Source organism: Petaurus breviceps, unplaced genomic scaffold (genome assembly GCF_028583685.1).
Source record: "Petaurus breviceps papuanus isolate PSGF00001 unplaced genomic scaffold, PetGlider_PUasm1.0 175, whole genome shotgun sequence".
In the NCBI taxonomy this organism is placed as follows: Eukaryota; Metazoa; Chordata; class Mammalia; order Diprotodontia; family Petauridae; genus Petaurus; species Petaurus breviceps.
The window spans coordinates 69,196,817-69,213,938 of NW_027185764.1; the positions used below are offsets into that span (position 1 = coordinate 69,196,817).

At 34.1% G+C, this 17,122-nt stretch overlaps 1 protein-coding gene and 1 pseudogene across 5 annotated transcripts in view; one reads left to right on the forward strand and one right to left on the reverse strand.

Annotated features, from left to right (window-relative positions):
- Positions 1-772: 772 nt before the first annotated feature.
- On the forward strand, positions 773-1,355 carry LOC138159227 (trafficking protein particle complex subunit 6B pseudogene; annotated as a pseudogene).
- Positions 1,356-8,729: 7,374 nt separating this feature from the next.
- Positions 8,730-17,122, reverse strand: part of PTBP3 (polypyrimidine tract binding protein 3) — a 224,898-nt gene continuing 216,505 nt past the window's right edge. For all 5 annotated transcript variants that reach the window (XM_069085319.1, XM_069085324.1, XM_069085320.1 and 2 more), the window contains 2 exons: positions 14,938-15,015; positions 8,730-14,739 (listed from right to left, as the gene is read on the reverse strand). In XM_069085319.1, coding sequence (XP_068941420.1) covers positions 14,607-14,739; positions 14,938-15,015 — 211 coding nt within the window. In that variant the 3' untranslated portion in view covers positions 8,730-14,606. The remainder of the gene's footprint in view (positions 14,740-14,937; positions 15,016-17,122) is intronic.

Sequence of the window (17,122 nt, forward strand, 5' to 3'; positions counted from 1 at the left end):
AATGGCTATTCTGCATGAGCTGAGGGAGATTCCCCTAACTCAATTTCCCCACTATGACACCTGGCAGACTTTAAGCCTGACTCAGTGCAGCTGGCAGTCTACACAACTCCTGCTGGAATTGTCATGAAGTTAGGGAAATGTTGTTTTCTTGCTTTAGTTATGGCCCTACTCTTTTATGGCAAATTTCTATAATCAAAAGTTTTGTAAGCATAATACCAAATCTATTAAATAAAAAGACTGGCAATGGATCATCTGAAGTTAGTATAGTTAAGATGTAAGTATAAGATTGAGTTATTTGACTTAGGATTTTAGCCCAAATAACAACTATTTAGCCTTGACATCTGTTAGTAGTATAGATTCTTATATTCTTTGTCAGGGCATGGAATAATTAGGTCCAGAATTTGTGAAAATATTATCCTGTTACCTAGTTATTATCATATTTGTCTCAGTCTTGTTACAATTAGTTAATGTTGAAAGAGGTTCCCCTCTTTGGGGTGGGATCGGTGTGGCCGGCAGCGTTTGGGTCTGGGTAGTTTTTCTGTACCTCAGGTCTTGGGCCTGTTGACTGGGCTTCCTGGCTCAGTGACAGTGCCTAGAAGGACACAGTGAAGCCCCCTGCCTCACGGTCCCCCATGGTACCAGGTTCTGGCCCTGTGGGGCTGGGTGGCAACCCCAGAGGCAGCTGTCTTGGAGGTGGCTGCCTCCGCCACCACAGTGGCCATGCAAGGGCCCTGACCTCTTCCCTCCCACAGAGAAGCAAAGGAAATGGCAGATGAGACTTTTCTTGCTTCTCCACAATGAGATGGTGATTGGTGTCTAACAAGTCTGTGGATCAAGGGAAGGTGGAAAATGGAAGACTCATTACCAAGCTGGAGAACATGGGTTTTAGAGTAGGACAAGAATTGATAGAAAGGTTTACAAAGGGTGTTGCAAGGTTCAAGGATGAATTAGATATCATAAAGTTCATTTGCAAAGATTTTTGGACCACTGTTTTCAAGAAACAAACTGATAATCTAAGGACAAATCATCAGGGCATCTATGTGCTTTAAGACAACAAATTTTGACTCCTGACTCAGATGTTGGCAGGAAAACAGTATTTAGATCATGCTCCTAAGTATTTAGCATTTACATGTGGCTTAATCAGAGATGGTTTATCAAATTTGGGGATAAAAAGTATTATGACAGCTGCAGTATCAGCAATGCCAGAGTGGAAATTTCAAGTGATGATACAGAAGAAATAGCATGTATTCAAACGCTTCTACAATATAAAGACACTAAATTATTCACACAGGAAGATTTTAGAGTAGTAATTTTTGACTTACTGGCATTGTCATAAGTTTCTACAGTACATTGATTTGTATAAACTTTATGTTAATTTATTAGATGATGTAATATGCACTCTCAAATAAGATTACCATAGTGTGTGTGTGTATATATATAGAGAGTGCAATATGCACTCTCAAATAAGATTACCATAGTATGTATAGATATATATACATACACACTATGGTAATCTTATTTGAGAGTGCATATTACATCATCTAATAAATTAACATATAGCTTACACAAATCAATGTACCATAGAAACTTATGACAATTCCAGTAAGTAAAAATAAATAAATATACACACACACACACACACATATATGACATCTGATGGAACAGGAGAGAATCAAAACAATTTTTACTGAGACATTACACTGTAGCTATATATCACAGTATATCAAATTCAAATTTATTTCATTAAAAAATTTATTGAGCACAGCAACCAAGTAATATTTCTTTGTGCTTCTGCTCTACTGGTTCATGATAATATTTATTTTGCATTTAAAAAGGAGAGCAAAACTAAAATCTTACTGAATTGGCAGAGAGAAAAAGTTATCATTTGTACCCATTTTTTTTCAGGTCCAGAAAAAAATTGGATAAAAAAAATTGGAGGTATATGCTAAAATGAGTAATTTTCATATTTATATGAAGAAGCCTTGTATTTTAAATCTGGTTGTAGCACTACAAAAATTAAGATTGGAAGAGGATTTCTGGGCTCCGCAAGGGTGGAAAGAAAGGAGGTAAATTTTTTTAAAGAAATCAAATGAAGGAAATTAAATTGATGGGTTGGATACTAGATTAGATAAATGGTTAAAGGACTATCCCTAAAAATACATGAGACAATTCAGTATGACTCTTCACATGGAAAGGTTACTTGTCCAGGTCAATTTCACTACATTCAGGTAATGAATAATTGAGAATGTCCATTTTTCATACTAGATAACAGGAATACTAGATAACATTCTTCATACTAGGTAACAACTCCATCAACTTTAAACATGTTGCACATGTTAAAATCTCTTTTATATTAAGTACCACGTTCCCTCCCCCTACCCCCCATGGATTTACCAGTGATATGCAACAAATATTGTTTGATTTCTTGGAGGAAAAAAAAAGAATGGTTTGTGGTATCACTTGTAAATGTTTTAAAAGAAATGTAACATGACTAGAAGTTGGAATTATTTTATGACTTGATATGTGCTGTGTTAAAATTGAGTACTCTATGTATGTATTGGAGCCTGTTATTAATTCCTCAGGGGAATCTCATCCTCCTGATGAATAAGGAATTAATGTAAAGTAAAAACTTTATAAAGTATAAAAGTATAAAAAAACTGGGTTCTAATGTGAGTTTCTTGAACATGGCAATTGGCCAAGGTTCCAATTTTGATTTTATAAGAATAAGGGTATATGGGTTGAATGGTCATTTAAAATTGTGTCAAGATTGCTTTTGTAGGAAAATGTACACAAGAAAGTGGATTTCTACAAGAAGATGACAAGAAGATGTTGTGATGGACAGCTGCATGAAATGAAACTTTTGAATCATAAAGGGACAACTGATTGTTCATAATTGTTTTCTATTGGGTCTCTGTATCTGTATTTGCAAAGGGGACTGTTCCCTTTGATTTGTCAATGCAGCAATCAACCTCTCCCCTTCGCTTCCCATATTTATTATGCCTACTTAAAAGGGGAGATGGATGAAGGGAAGAATTCATATGAGAAAGAAAGTGAGGAAGTATTAAATCGATGTTAGAAAGATGTAGAAACAGAATTTGTATAAAAGAAAAGAGGAGTAATTTTGGGAAACAAAAGAAGGAATTCTGTTTCCACAGGATTAAAACTACTCCCAGCTTTGAGTGATAACAGAATGTAAGTTAGAAGTAACTGGTTCTAATCAGAGCTGTGACCTAGCAGAATCAGGGTTCTTATTAAGTAAAAGGTCAGAAGCTTGTACATATGCTTGACAAGTTGTTTGAGGGGGAACATATCAAGTAAGAGAACATGAAGTGGGTAGTTCAGGAAGTTGTGTATCTAGCCAATGCAGAACAAGGCGGGAAATTCAAATTGGGAACAGAGCAGAAAAAGCCTTGCATTTTTCTGAGCAAATATACTCCATTAGGGAGTTACCCATTCAGAATGAATGTAAAATAAATGTAATGAGAACTTTCCTGGCTTCACAATGAGTATTTTCTTTCTAGAGCAAGCATACTTCTCACAATTATGATGGAATACCATTGTGCTATAAGAAATGATGAGCAGGATGATCTCAGAAAAACCTGGACTTACATGAGCTGATGAAAAGTGAAATTTACTTTGCACAAACTAACAGCAAAATTATGATGATTAGCTATGAATGACTTAGCTATTCTCAGCAATACAACAATCCAAGACAACTGAAGGAGTTGACGAAAAATACTATCAATCCCCAGAGAAAGAACTGATGGTGTCTGAATACAGATTGAAACATGCTTTCTAAAAACTTACTTTATTTTTCTTGAGTTTGTGTGTGTGTGTTTGCATAACTACACATGTATAACCTATGTCGAACTGCTTGTCTTTTAATGAGTCGGGGTGAGGAGAGAGGGAGAGAATTTGGAATGCAAAGTTTTAAAAACAAATGTTAAAAATGGTTTTTACATATAACTGGGGAAAAATAAAATACTAAATAAAGAAAAAATACATTTTACTGACTTTTGTCTTTGTAACAATCAATTTTCACTTCGCACCCTATGTGAACACTTATGGAACAAATTAAAATAAGCAAAAATAACACCCAAACAATGTTTATAGTATTCTGTTTTAGTAGCACCCTTACCCGAATCCCCATCCCCAACTCCCTACCCTCTGTCATGAAGGAAGAAATGTTTCACTTTTTCTTCTCCAGGCCCTCATTTATTTTTCCATTACTCAGAGTTCAATTTCCTGATAATAACCTTTTAATTTGCATTTAGAGTCAGCATATATATTGTTATCTTGGTTTTATGTGCTGCTACAAAATTTTATACAAATCATCCCACAGTTCTTTCAATTCTTCATATTCATCAAGGCACCACATAGTGATATTCTACTGCATTCATATTTTAGTTTTCTAGCCAAATCCAGTGAATGTATTTTTCCCCCATCCACTGGGCTTCCCATAAAAAGTATTGCTACCTTACCTTAAGTGAATCCTTGAAGAAGCCTTACCATAAAAGGGCCAGGGTCTCCCACTGCATCCTGGGTCATCTCCAGAAATTCTGATGAATGTCAGGTCACTGAATCCAGATGGTTCTGGAGGAGAAAGTGAGGTTGGTGACCTTGCACAGCCCTCCCTCTCTCAAAGTCAACTGCAAGTCATGTCATCAGATGGGAAGGACAAACATGATTGCTATGAATATTTTGGCCCAAATTAATAGGTCTTTATTACTGATTCACTTTCTGTTTCATACTATAGCATGTATACATTATTATGCCCTTAGACAATAATGTCCTTGAGGGCATGGATGTGCCTCATTGCTCTATGTTCTCCATAGTAAATTCAGGATTCCTTCCACAAATTTGCATTGTTATTTTGATTCTTATTCTGTAGCATGAATGCTTCACACACAAAGGTATCACTTTTTCAAATAAAGGTAGGTCCTATTGTAATTATCCAAATACAAATTCATTCCGAAGATGCAACAAATTCATAATAGCCTTTTGTCATATGTATTTTCTAGAAATAAATGAATTTGGAATCACTGAGTACTTATGACTGCCAGGTAGTGGAAAAATTCTTTGCAAGTAACTTTATGTCATCTTTTTAAGAAGTTCTCTCATTTTGGGAATGAGGAAGGGCATATGAGTGAAATTTCATCAATGGAGTAAAGGAATGGAGAAAGTTAAACTTCAGTTGCTTTTCAGTCATAATCTGATTCTTCCTTTTTTGGTAAATATACTGACTTGTCAATTCCTTCTCCAGTTCCTTTTATAGATAAGGAAACTGAGGCACACAGGGCTAAATGACTTGCCCAGGGTCACACAGCTAGTAAATGTCTAAGGTTAGATTTGAACTCAGGAAGATGTCTTCTTGACTCCAGGTCTGGCAATCTATCAACTATGCCACCCGATTTGAACTTGGTAGCTTGCAAAACCAAAGGTAATCTTTTTCAAAGTAAACTGAGTTCTTCCTATCTTCTCACCTATTATTTCCCTCCATATACTCTCTGATCCAGTGACATTGGCCTCTTTGCTGTTCGTGGAACAAGGCATTCAATCTCCCAGTTCCGTGTATTTTCACTGAATGTCTCTCATGCCTGGAATTCTCTCTTCTGTCTCTTGGTTTCCTTCAAGTGTTAGCTAAATCCCCTCCTGCAAGCCTTTCCTTAACGTTGTCCTCCAAAATATCTCCAATTTACCCTGTTATAGATCATGTTTATATACAGTTGTTCTCACTCAGTCTTCTCCTATAGATTATAAGCTCCTTGAGACAGAGACTGTTTTTCCCTTTCTTTGTATTCTCAGTGCTTAACCCAGTGTCTGGTACATAGGAGCTTAATAAATTGTTTTTTCAGGTTCCTCAGCTTTAACACATGTGGTGAAGTAGGGCTGAGAATTTTTGTGCCAGATGTGTCAGTAATACTAAGAATCTAAGAATTGTGAGACTTTGGGGGTTAGTTAGTTCGAATGGCATCTGAACAGGAATCTTACATCTCCAACAAATGGTAATGCGGCCTTCCCCTTGCCTCTCTGCATCTCAAAACCACAGCTCACATTTCTTCTTCTGGGGCCAAAGATGAACCCAAACCTAATCCATAGGATTTTTTTCCCCCACAGGACAATCGTTAAAATAGCTGAAGAACAGTGTTTGCAATGCAACTCTCCCCTCCTGTCTCAATCTTTTCTCTAGATTCAACATCCCCGAGTCTTTCAATTGATTCTCCTTTGGAGTGATTTCCAGCCCACTCACTGTCTGGGTTGTTTTTCTGCCTGCTCAGCAATTCAAAGTCCTTCCTAAAATAGCAGAGCTAGGTGGCACAGTAGATGGAGCTTTGGTGTTATCACAGAACCAGATTCAAATCCAGCCTCAGCTGTGACCTTTAGCTTGTGTTTGCCTCAATTTCATCCATTATAAAATGGGAATAATAGCACCAAGTGCTGTTGTGAGGCTCTAAAGGAATTTATAAAGCACTTAGCATAGTGTTTGACAAAGTACTCAATAAATAAAAGCTTATTCCCTTCTCTTCCTCTCCCCACTAAAATGTGACCCAAACATACCTCCTATGTTCTGCATACTATGTACTCTGAAATATTGGCTCTTGTTAAGATAGGCTATAGTTCAAAATAATTTTTTTTAATTAGAAGGAAGTTGGGGGGAAATAAATCCTATAGTTCAGTAACCCAATCCTGCAGTTCATAAAAAGAATGATCCCAGAATATAAACTTAAAGGATAGTGATCTCCATGAGAAGCTGAATTAGAACAGCAGAAGAGACAGGCTGGAGAGACATGTAAAAACAAGCATGCAAAAAGAATCTGAAGATTATAACTGTGGGTAAAGAACTTCTATTTGTACCTCCTAGCACACAACTGCATTAATTTCTTATTTCTTCAATTATTGCTGTAAATACTATGCCTTAAAATGATAAAGTCAGATATGGTATTTGTCTAAACAAGTAACAGAACATGTTGTTTATTTCAAGATTCTGATGGTCTATTATGGTTCGAATTTTCTTCCATGTCATTTGTTTATAATTAATAGCTTCTGGCATAAATCCTTCCTTTGGGTCTAAACTAAGTATGGCAATTTATTTCACTAATAATATGAAACATAAGATATACCTTAAAAAAAAAAAACTTTATAGAAATTGAGGAAAGAGGATGTCTTTCATAAAGGAACACTTGGTTTTCCCAAATTATTTGGTTAGCGGTATTCAGGAGACCTCTTCCCTCAAAAATCTAACATCACACAACTCCTATCCCAGGGATATCACAGGTATGTATGTCATACAAAGGAATGAACATGTCTTTTGATCTTGGTCACAGGAAATCAAGGGGTGTGTCATATGGTAAAATTCCAAGGTTTTTTTTTAGACAAAAAAGGTGCATCTGGTTGAAAATATACTATATACATACATACTTTTCAACCAAACATCCTTAAAAATATTAATCAATTATTTTTAATCCATAGGACTAAAACACATATTGAGGTTCAACATTCTTATAAACAGCCAGTACTGCTGACATTTATGGAATACATGACATTGAGCTTTTAAAAAACTTAAAATTGTTTGATGGTGTTGGTCAGGAAGAAATGAGTAGGGGTGGCTAGGTGGCGCAGTGAACAGAGCACCGGCCCTAGAATCAGAAGGACCTGAGTTCAAAACCGGCCTCAGAAACTTAACACAAAAACTAGCCATGTGACCTTGGGCAAATCACTTAACCCCAATTGCCCTAAAAAAAAAAAAAAGAAAAAAAAAAAGAACTGAGTAAAGAAAATTTTCTACTGAGAAATACTTGCAATAAATTTCCACTTCTGAGAGATGATACAAATTCTGGGATATTTATGGGGATTTGATCTATCCTTTAATCCTAATAGCTACTTCGATTTTGGATTAGTTACCAAAAGCAAAAATAGTAGTTTTAGTATCTTGGGTCAAATTATGGTCTAAAGTAGTCCTATCTGAAATTGACCATCCATTCCAAAATGTTCACATCAAGCCAAACTTTTCTTGTATTGCATCTTTGAAATAATAGATAGGTGTACCCACCTAACATTCTTAGTTGGTTTTAGAAAAAAGATGATGTTTAAAAAAACAGTATTACAAGGGCCAGTTAATTCTATAGGAACATTACATATTGGCAATCTTTACCCTGGAGTTTCATAATATGGTGAATATTTGTTCTAAGATATTACTATGAAACAAATGTTGGGGAGTTTAATATTGTGTGGGATATGACTGTCCTGTGTAGACTGCAATAGAGGATAAATATGAAGGTGAAAACAATATAGGTAATGGCAAAACAAGATTGGTAAATTTCTGACACCCCCAATAAAGACAACTGTTCCATAAACAGTTGTGGAATTAAAACAGTATTTGATTTGTATGACTATTATATTTCAAAGATTTTACTTGTGTGCTCTCTACTCTCTGAAGAGTGTAAAAAAAGGCTTTAGTTTAGATGGCTATAGGAAAAAATGAAAGTAAGACATCATTAGAGTTACAATCAGACAAGGGGGAAACCCAAAGCAACAGACAAGAACACAGGAAATTTTAAGAGAGTACAGATGTCATGACATTTATTAAAAGGCATGCTATAACACTAGAGTTGTTAGGAAAAGAGTTAAGTATAGATAATCAAGTAATAATAATCAGCAAATACACAAACTTAGGAGAAATGGAATATACTGTAGTATACAGAAGCTTGAATTAACCATGCACTACGCAGTTAGAAAATATGTTTCTTTAATATTTTATCTTCTCTTTGCATTTATAACATAAGTCATTTCAACACACATGGAATCCTTTTTTCCTCCAATGCCACAAACTGCTTTACAAATGAAAGCTGGTACTGTTGCTTATCAAAATATACAAGACAATTGATGTTTTTATATAAAACCACTTTATACTTTAACTTGTTCCCAAAAACCTTTTTTTTTGCCAGGTAAAAAAATGTTGTTACAAATATTTACAGCATTTTCTTGTGTTAGATGAACATTCTTACAAACTGAAAAAGGGAATTTTATGAACAGACCATGTAAAACACGATAGAATGTCAGAGGCTCCTAGCTGTGCTATTTTTTTTTCTTGAATACAGTACTGGAAATATCCATTATGTCCCTTGCCTTTAACCAAAATCATTCTGTTCACATTTAAACTCCCATTTTTCACTAAGTGGTCCATTCACCAAATAGAAAATAAAAAGAAAAGGCCACTTTGCATTGGGTCTTCTTTCAGAAAGGAGCTTGGAGGAGAGTGGGGAAAGTTTAACAGAATATCTCAGTAAAACCAGAACAGTCAGTCTTTGGTCAGAGCAATGAGGTGACATTCCAAAGCAAGAACTTGCTTGGTCAGCAATCTTTATGATTTGTGCTGCTATGGATCTGGGATGAACCTTTGAAGGATTTGGGTAACAATGTTAAAAAGAAAATAACAGAATGTAATTAAAATGACAGTATGAAAGTAGCTATTTAAATATTCACTAATATTACAAACAATGCAGAAATCCAAGAACTTGGAAAAAAAAAGTTTACAGTGCTGATCTAAGCTTGTCAAAAAGAAGCTTCTGAGCATAACTAGTATCTCCCAAGGGCACTGGACCAGGTCACTATCCTACGAGGCCATATGCCCCAAAGCTAGAAAAGATACCATGACCACTACGAAGATGTGAAGCAGCTCTATCCTGGATTCCTGCACAATGCTATAGAATGAATATCATATGGTAAAGGCAAAGGAGTAACTGAGACCTCATTTAGAGTGTCACAATTTTTTTGCATGTATGGACAGTCAGTGGGCCAACACTTAAAAAAAAAGGAAAAACAACCACCAAACTGATAGTACACAGCTCATGGACACTGATTCTACTTAAGTACAAAAATGGGGTGGGAGAGAGGGGGACAATTAAGACTCCTGAAGGCACATAAACTTTGGTCCTGGTTTTGTTTTGTTTTCCCCTCTACAAAAACCCCCAAGTCAAATAGTATATTTAAATTTTTTTTTCTTCTAGCAATTCATAACTTGTAGTATGTTAGGAATTTCTGCTCCAAAAAAAATTACAAATAGTCTCATATATTACAAACATATTCTAAAAGACAGCAGAGTTAAATTTTGCTTAAAGGAAAACCCCCTGTGCAATCTCCATTATATTTTTTTTCCAGCAGAACAGTAAGACTTTAAAGTCTGGCAGTTTTGTTCTAGGTAACAACAGATCAAGACAAAGGAAAAGGCAAACAAAAATGGCTTTAAACACAGGTAGCATACTCTCATATCTTGGTTTTGAAAATAGCAGTACACAGAAGGGAATCCAGGAGACGGACCGAAAAACTGTCGAACTTTTAAAGTGTGACTCATAGGAAGCAGTCCATAATTTCGGCCCTGTTATCTTTTGGTCAAATTTAGAGGAAGGATGAGATGACAAATTTAACAAATGTATAAAAGCAAAACTGCTGCTGTAAAGTAACTTACACACTCTTCCTAAAAGACATAGGTATTTTGAATCTGCAAAATTATGTGTAAAATACAGCGCATAACAGCGATGGCTCCCTTTTGTCTTTAAAATACAGAGGCTCAAAGACTCCAATCACTTAAAATTATTGCACACAAAATGGGGCTAATGCAAAGACACTCATGAGTGAATCAAGTCATGAAAAATTATATCGAAATTGCAAAAGCTTTCTTTGACAATCAATTTCTAATTTCAACTTTTAAAATAAAAACATTAAGTCGATGCAGAAACATTTTGTTATTTAATTTATATGCAAAAGACATCTAAAATGCTGAAGGAAAATGGAATTGTAATACCAAGCTAAATTCCATTTTTATTTTTTAAGTCTCTACTGAAATCCTACTCCATTGACTCATCAAGACCTAGGGGTGATCTTGGATTCTTGAAGGTTATATATGTAGCAAACATAAATTCTGGGATCTAAACACCAAGCTGAGAAGACTTTAAGGAAACACTTACGGTCATGTAGTATAGCTACCACTTGAAATCCAGTCAGATTGGTCCTATCACTAGAAGGCTGGCCACCAAGGGTTTCTTTTTTCTTTTTTGGTGGGGTGGGGGAGGGAATACCCATACTTATGAAATCATGGATCTTTTAAAATACTTCATAAGTGTACCCCAAGTACCATTTCTAAGAAAAATAACGTGTAAGAATATTTCCATTCTTACTTAAATTTAAGGTAATGCTAGACCATTATATCAAATAACATTATTTGAGCCTATTTAGTTTTTCCACCTGAATTTGTTAGTCATGCATTTAAAAGACACTTATGCTAAATGGAGTCAAGTTCTTTACAAAAATAGGCAATATTTTTTTTTGAGTCACTTAACATGCCTTTTGGATCTGACATGATTTCATTGCTATAACAGATTCCACATAAGGAAATTCCTTTTCAACAAATAGACTGGGAATACCTCTACAATTTAGTCTGAGAGCTGCACTGACTGACAGAAAAAGCCCAATTTCTTCAAACAGCATAATTTTAGTTTCTTAGTCATCTATAAATTGGAAAATGGTATGCTGGGTAATACCCAACATTTTACTGACTTTCACAATGGAGCTATCAGGTCAATTCTACTCTTCTCCAACAACGTTAGCGGGAAAAAATAAACAGAGGGACTTTTTGATTTGTATTTTGCTCTCCTGTTGTTTTTTTTAAAAAAATCTGATGAGTAAGAATTATTTTAATCACCTAAGAAAACAAGAACTTGTATGTCAGCCTAACCTTAATAGTCACAGAGTTGCATTTAAAATGTACTGCTACTTTTGAAATCTGCATCTGCACTTTATCTAAAAGCCAAGAGACCTCCAAAAGTGAAATAGTATTCTTTTAAAATAAAGTACATAAACTTCAAAAATTAACACTACAGATCAACAGCAAAAATAAAAAAGCTTAGAAGATAGAGAATAAATGCATGCCAAAATTAAAAAAGCACACAGATCTTGATTTCCCACCACCCAATTTTTTTCTTTTACAAAACCTGTGCCAACACATAGACTGTAGACCTCTATAATTCAAACAAGCCCAAAATGGATAACATCCATATACTTGGGCCAATTTTAGACAAAAATTGAAATTTTCCAAACACCCTATTTTTATACAAGAATATGTCTTTTCCAAATCTTAATTTAGATTTTCTTTGTCAATAAATTAAAATGTTATGTGCATATGTATATACAATATCAGAATAGTGTATGTATGAATATATACGTATATACATACATACACATATATACACAAAGTCCCTGATAAGGATTCAAATGTTCTCTCAGATTTAAAGACCTGCTTCATAATTATATTCAACTCCATTATGATCTGCCTTTTTCTATCAGTACTCCTTTGCCACACTTAGTTTGACTATCTTATGAGAATAAGTTTCATAAGTCATGTATTTTCTAACCAAAAGAGGAATACAAAATATTCCGATTAATATATGCCATGGAATAATGTAGCTCTTTTAGTATCATACCTAAGTACTGTGTGAACAAAAAAAAAATTTCTAGTTTATTACCTAAAAAATTAATTTGTCTTTTCTGCCATTTAATAGGTGACACACACACACACAAAATCCTTAACTGCCTATTCAAGCAATACTAAAACGGTCCACTTGATGATAACTTTGTGTTCCTTCCTATTCTATTAGTTTATCATCAATGACTCAGTAAAATGTTTCTGCTTGACTATCATAATTCTTTCAATCTCCGAATTTTATTAGAAAGATTACTACAAGAAATCTGATCTAGTTTTTCTCACAAGATCATCACTGTATTAAAATTAATGGCTGGTGTTATGGCAAGGAAACATGCTGAAATTGAGTAACTGAGATGAATCACGAGTACTGAGACTTAATCTATCTATTAAAACCTGAAATAAGTAAAAAGGGTTGACAAAAATGACTTCTTAAAAATGAAAAATGCTTTTAAAAATATGATCAAGCATCAAAGTTAACAAAAGCTGCTTAATAAAAACAAATTACAATTACTGAAGCAACATTAAAATACAGTCTTACATTCAACAAAATAAAGACACTCCCCCCATTCCCAATCCAATCTTCCCTTACTTTTCAAATATGTGGGCATTTAATAATGAAGCTATATTAGCAAAGAAAAGCAAATTCTCTCTTTCAGTACTGAGAAAAAAAAAATAAACAAGGAATCCTGAGACAAATTCTGATGAGTATACACAAGGATCAATAAATTGGAACCATGCTTTACAGTAAAAAATTATCAGGTAAGGGACACTAATTGCTAACAGATAAAATTTGAAGAGGCCTACAGGGTATGCACTGAGTTATTACCAATCCCGCAAACCCCACCCCTCCTAACCCATTTCTGCACCAAAGCACCAAAAATTTGAATTCAGACTACTACTATTGAAAACCATTTTTAAAATCACAATGAAAACATTTTAAATCCTAAAGATCAAAAAGAAAAAAAAATCTTTCTTACCAAGCCCACAATACCATTTTCAAGATACTTTAGATAAAACTCTAAGCTATTGTATCATTATAAGCACATAATAAGGCACGTAATAAGAAATTAAGTAAATACACAGTAATTCTGATTTAAGTATTAGATTATAGTGGTACAAAAAACCCTTGAGGTTTAAAATTTTTTTTTAAAGAAGACCTTACCAAAAATAACTTTTAAAAAATCTGTCAAACCATATGATAGACCTGAATATTTTCCTTAAGACTGTAAACTTTTTTATTATCTGAAAACAAATGTAAAAAAGTAGTTTTTAATCAGGACTATTTTTCCTTTTAATTTTTCCAGAATCATACTACACATCATTTCATGGGAAAAATGCCATCATGAATTCAGATAAAACATGATTTTTACTCAATAAAAGCATTAATTAATCTGATAAGACAGGTCTTGGTTCTATCTCAATCCAACTTGATTTGGGGAGAGAGTCTGGCATGGCCTTTCTCCAAAAATCTCACTTTCATAATAAAACTAAGAACATAAGAATGATTCAGAAGAGTCCAATGAATGAGGGAAAAGATAAATTGTTTTTCATTAGGAATTTATACATATATAAATTTACGTGTGAGACATCATAGTCCTTCAATTTGCCTTTGAATTCATTATCATGTGTCACAAAGTAGTGACCAAGAATTGCTATAATTCTTAAGTAAAATCTCTCTGCACAGGAGTCATACTTTTTAGTCAGAGACAAATATTTTTGCTTACACAAAGCTGATTTTAATGTACTGATGTTTAAATAATTCAAACCATGAAGGAATTTGGAAATGTTGTGTAAGCTTGATTTGGACCAAAACTAAAAGGCTATCCCCTCTAACACAGAACATCTAATTGAAAAAATAATTTTTCTTTTTCAATAGGATATTTCCACAAAAACTCTGGTGTGGAGAAATAATAATAAACCCTTTACCACATACTGACAGAAAATAATGGAAAAAAAGGTAATCCCTTGATTCTTTACTGTGTATGAATACACTCAAACATCAAACTCAGCAAGAGTTTAATTCAATATTTTGTATAAGAGGCAGAATTCGTCTTAAGCTGCTTCAGTCTCTGTCTGAAGGTTTTACTGAAATTGTGGTCCATTCTTAAAAGGAAAGTTCACAGAAAAGTCAAATTGTTGATTTTGAGAAGGAGACTCTGAGGTGGTGGTTTTCTCCAAGATCATGATTATGCAGCTCAATAAGTGCCTGAATGGCTTCCTCCACAGATCCCAACTGGATGAGTGCCATTTTGCGATCTTTCCTGGGAAAGAGAACACATTTTTAAGCAACTGTAAATCTCATTTACTATAAATATAATTTTAATTTTCTATTCAAAACTAAAATACACACACACACACACACACACACACACACACACACACACACATATACATACTCTTTCACAATCTGAAAGGACCAAAAATTATTGCTAATAAGTTCCTAAGAGGAAAGAACTTACTGGAAGAATTTGAAGGCTTTAACTGTACATCCAGCATCTGTAAATAGATTCTTCAGGTCATCAACCATAACTGAAGGTCTAAGAAAACAGAAAACATCCTAATTGCTTCATTCTTGATTACAACAAATTAAATGATATTAACTTGTATTTTAGTTTAAACAAAATCATTAATACCATATGTCATGAAAGCTAAGATTAAAATCAAAGAACCCCAAAACATATAAAATAACCTTGCAAATTATTTTCCATAAGTAATCTTATTTCATCATAACAATAACCAAGGGTTGTTTGATTTTATAGGAATCCCTGCCTCCTCTTTTACAGATAATTTAGGTTCAGGATCTTCTTTCCAACTGCTGGTATTTACTTGCTTCTGCTGACCTCACTACTAAACATAGTTAACTGCATCCTGACCTCAGGCTTCTGCCCTGTCTTTTACCACTAGATTCAGCATAGTCTCTGACTTCTTCATTGATCATTCAGCTTGACTTTCAGTTTCCTTTCTCCTGACAAACCCATTCCTCTTCCTTCTTGAAATTCGCTCTTCTCTAGAATTCTGATTGTTCCTTTTCTGTCTTCTTCCCATCTCTTAAATGCACAAGTAATTCAAAATTTAATTTTTCTCCCTCCATGCTTCTTTTCCTAAATTCAACTATACGGACCACATCTCCTTGTGCAGAGCTTTAACTATCAACACTATACAGATTACTTCCAAATCTATCTCTAGCTATCATTCTTTTTCTGTTTCCTCTACAGCTGCCTTCTATTTAAAATTTCAATCTGCTCTCCAAAATGATTCTCCCTTCCAGACTTTGCTATCTCTGTTACTTATTATTTTCAATATCTTCCAAACTCAAAATCTCAGAATTACAAATTACTTTGCTCCCTACTTCATTCTGTAAAAATAAAAATAAGATACAATAATTTTGTCTTCAACATCTCTTATGGATCTTTTCTCTTCATTTCCATTTCCCAATGCCGTACTGGACATGAATGAATGAATGAGCTTTCCTGAGGACAATGGCCTTCCTATCTCTTTCTACTCTAATCCTTCTTGCATACAGTGTCAGTGTCTGAGCAATTTTGCTAATCAAAATTGTAAAAACAAATCATATCCTTTACTGATATTTTCATACCATTACTCTCCTAATATTAACACAGAATATCAAATGCAGACTCATCTTGACATTCAGGCCTTTCCACAACATGACTTCTTCTTATCTGTCCAAACATATCTCCCAGTAGTAACCGATGAATATATTGAACCGCACTAATCAAGACAATCTCTTCACTGTCCCCTTAAAAGATCACATTCATTCATACCCTTATACCATTTGCTCAAATTGGATTCTACATCTCATCAAAATCCTATCCATCCTTCAAAATCCAGCAAAGTTCTCGTCCTCCTTCAAAAATTTTTTTAACCAACACTACGCTACATTTTATGCATACTGTTTCCCTAATCAATTTTTCTGAAAGTTAGCAACTGAGTCAAATGCTTACTTTGACTACCACCACACAACAAGGAACTTGGTGGATGTTTAAAAGTCCCTGAATCATAGCTTTAATTAATAACACTTTAAGTTCTGCAAAATGCTTTACATAGTGTCTTATTTGATCCTTACGACAATTCATGAAACAAATATTATTACTGTTCTCATTTTACAGATGAGGAAACAGGGTGATGTGATTTGCCCAGGGTCACAGCACTTCAGAAATCACTAAAATAAGATGCAAATTTATTAAAAGTCAAGCATACTTAAATTTTTTTAAAAGTATAAATACAACTATCTTCTTTTGTGAGGAAAAAGCAAAATTACAAGTTATAAAGAAATGAAATATTTTGTTCGATAGTTCAAAATTTTGTTAAGGACCTATTATGTATAGTGTACTCTATTCAGTGCTAGGAGCCAGAAAAAAATTTTAGTTAAATGACTGACTTTTCAAGTGGAGGGTAAGAGAAATTTCAAGGTCAATTTGGCTCAAACCAGAATATTTAAAATTTCCCAAATCCACTAAACTATATTCAGTTGAAAGTACACATTATATTATTTCAAAACCAAATACAGTTGGAAAAAATTGAAGGAGAATGATTTTGGAATGTGTTTTGAAAGAGACTTCAAGGCTTCATGTATCAAGTTATTCAAGAACAATTGTATGAGTGGAATATAAGAAAAGGACAATT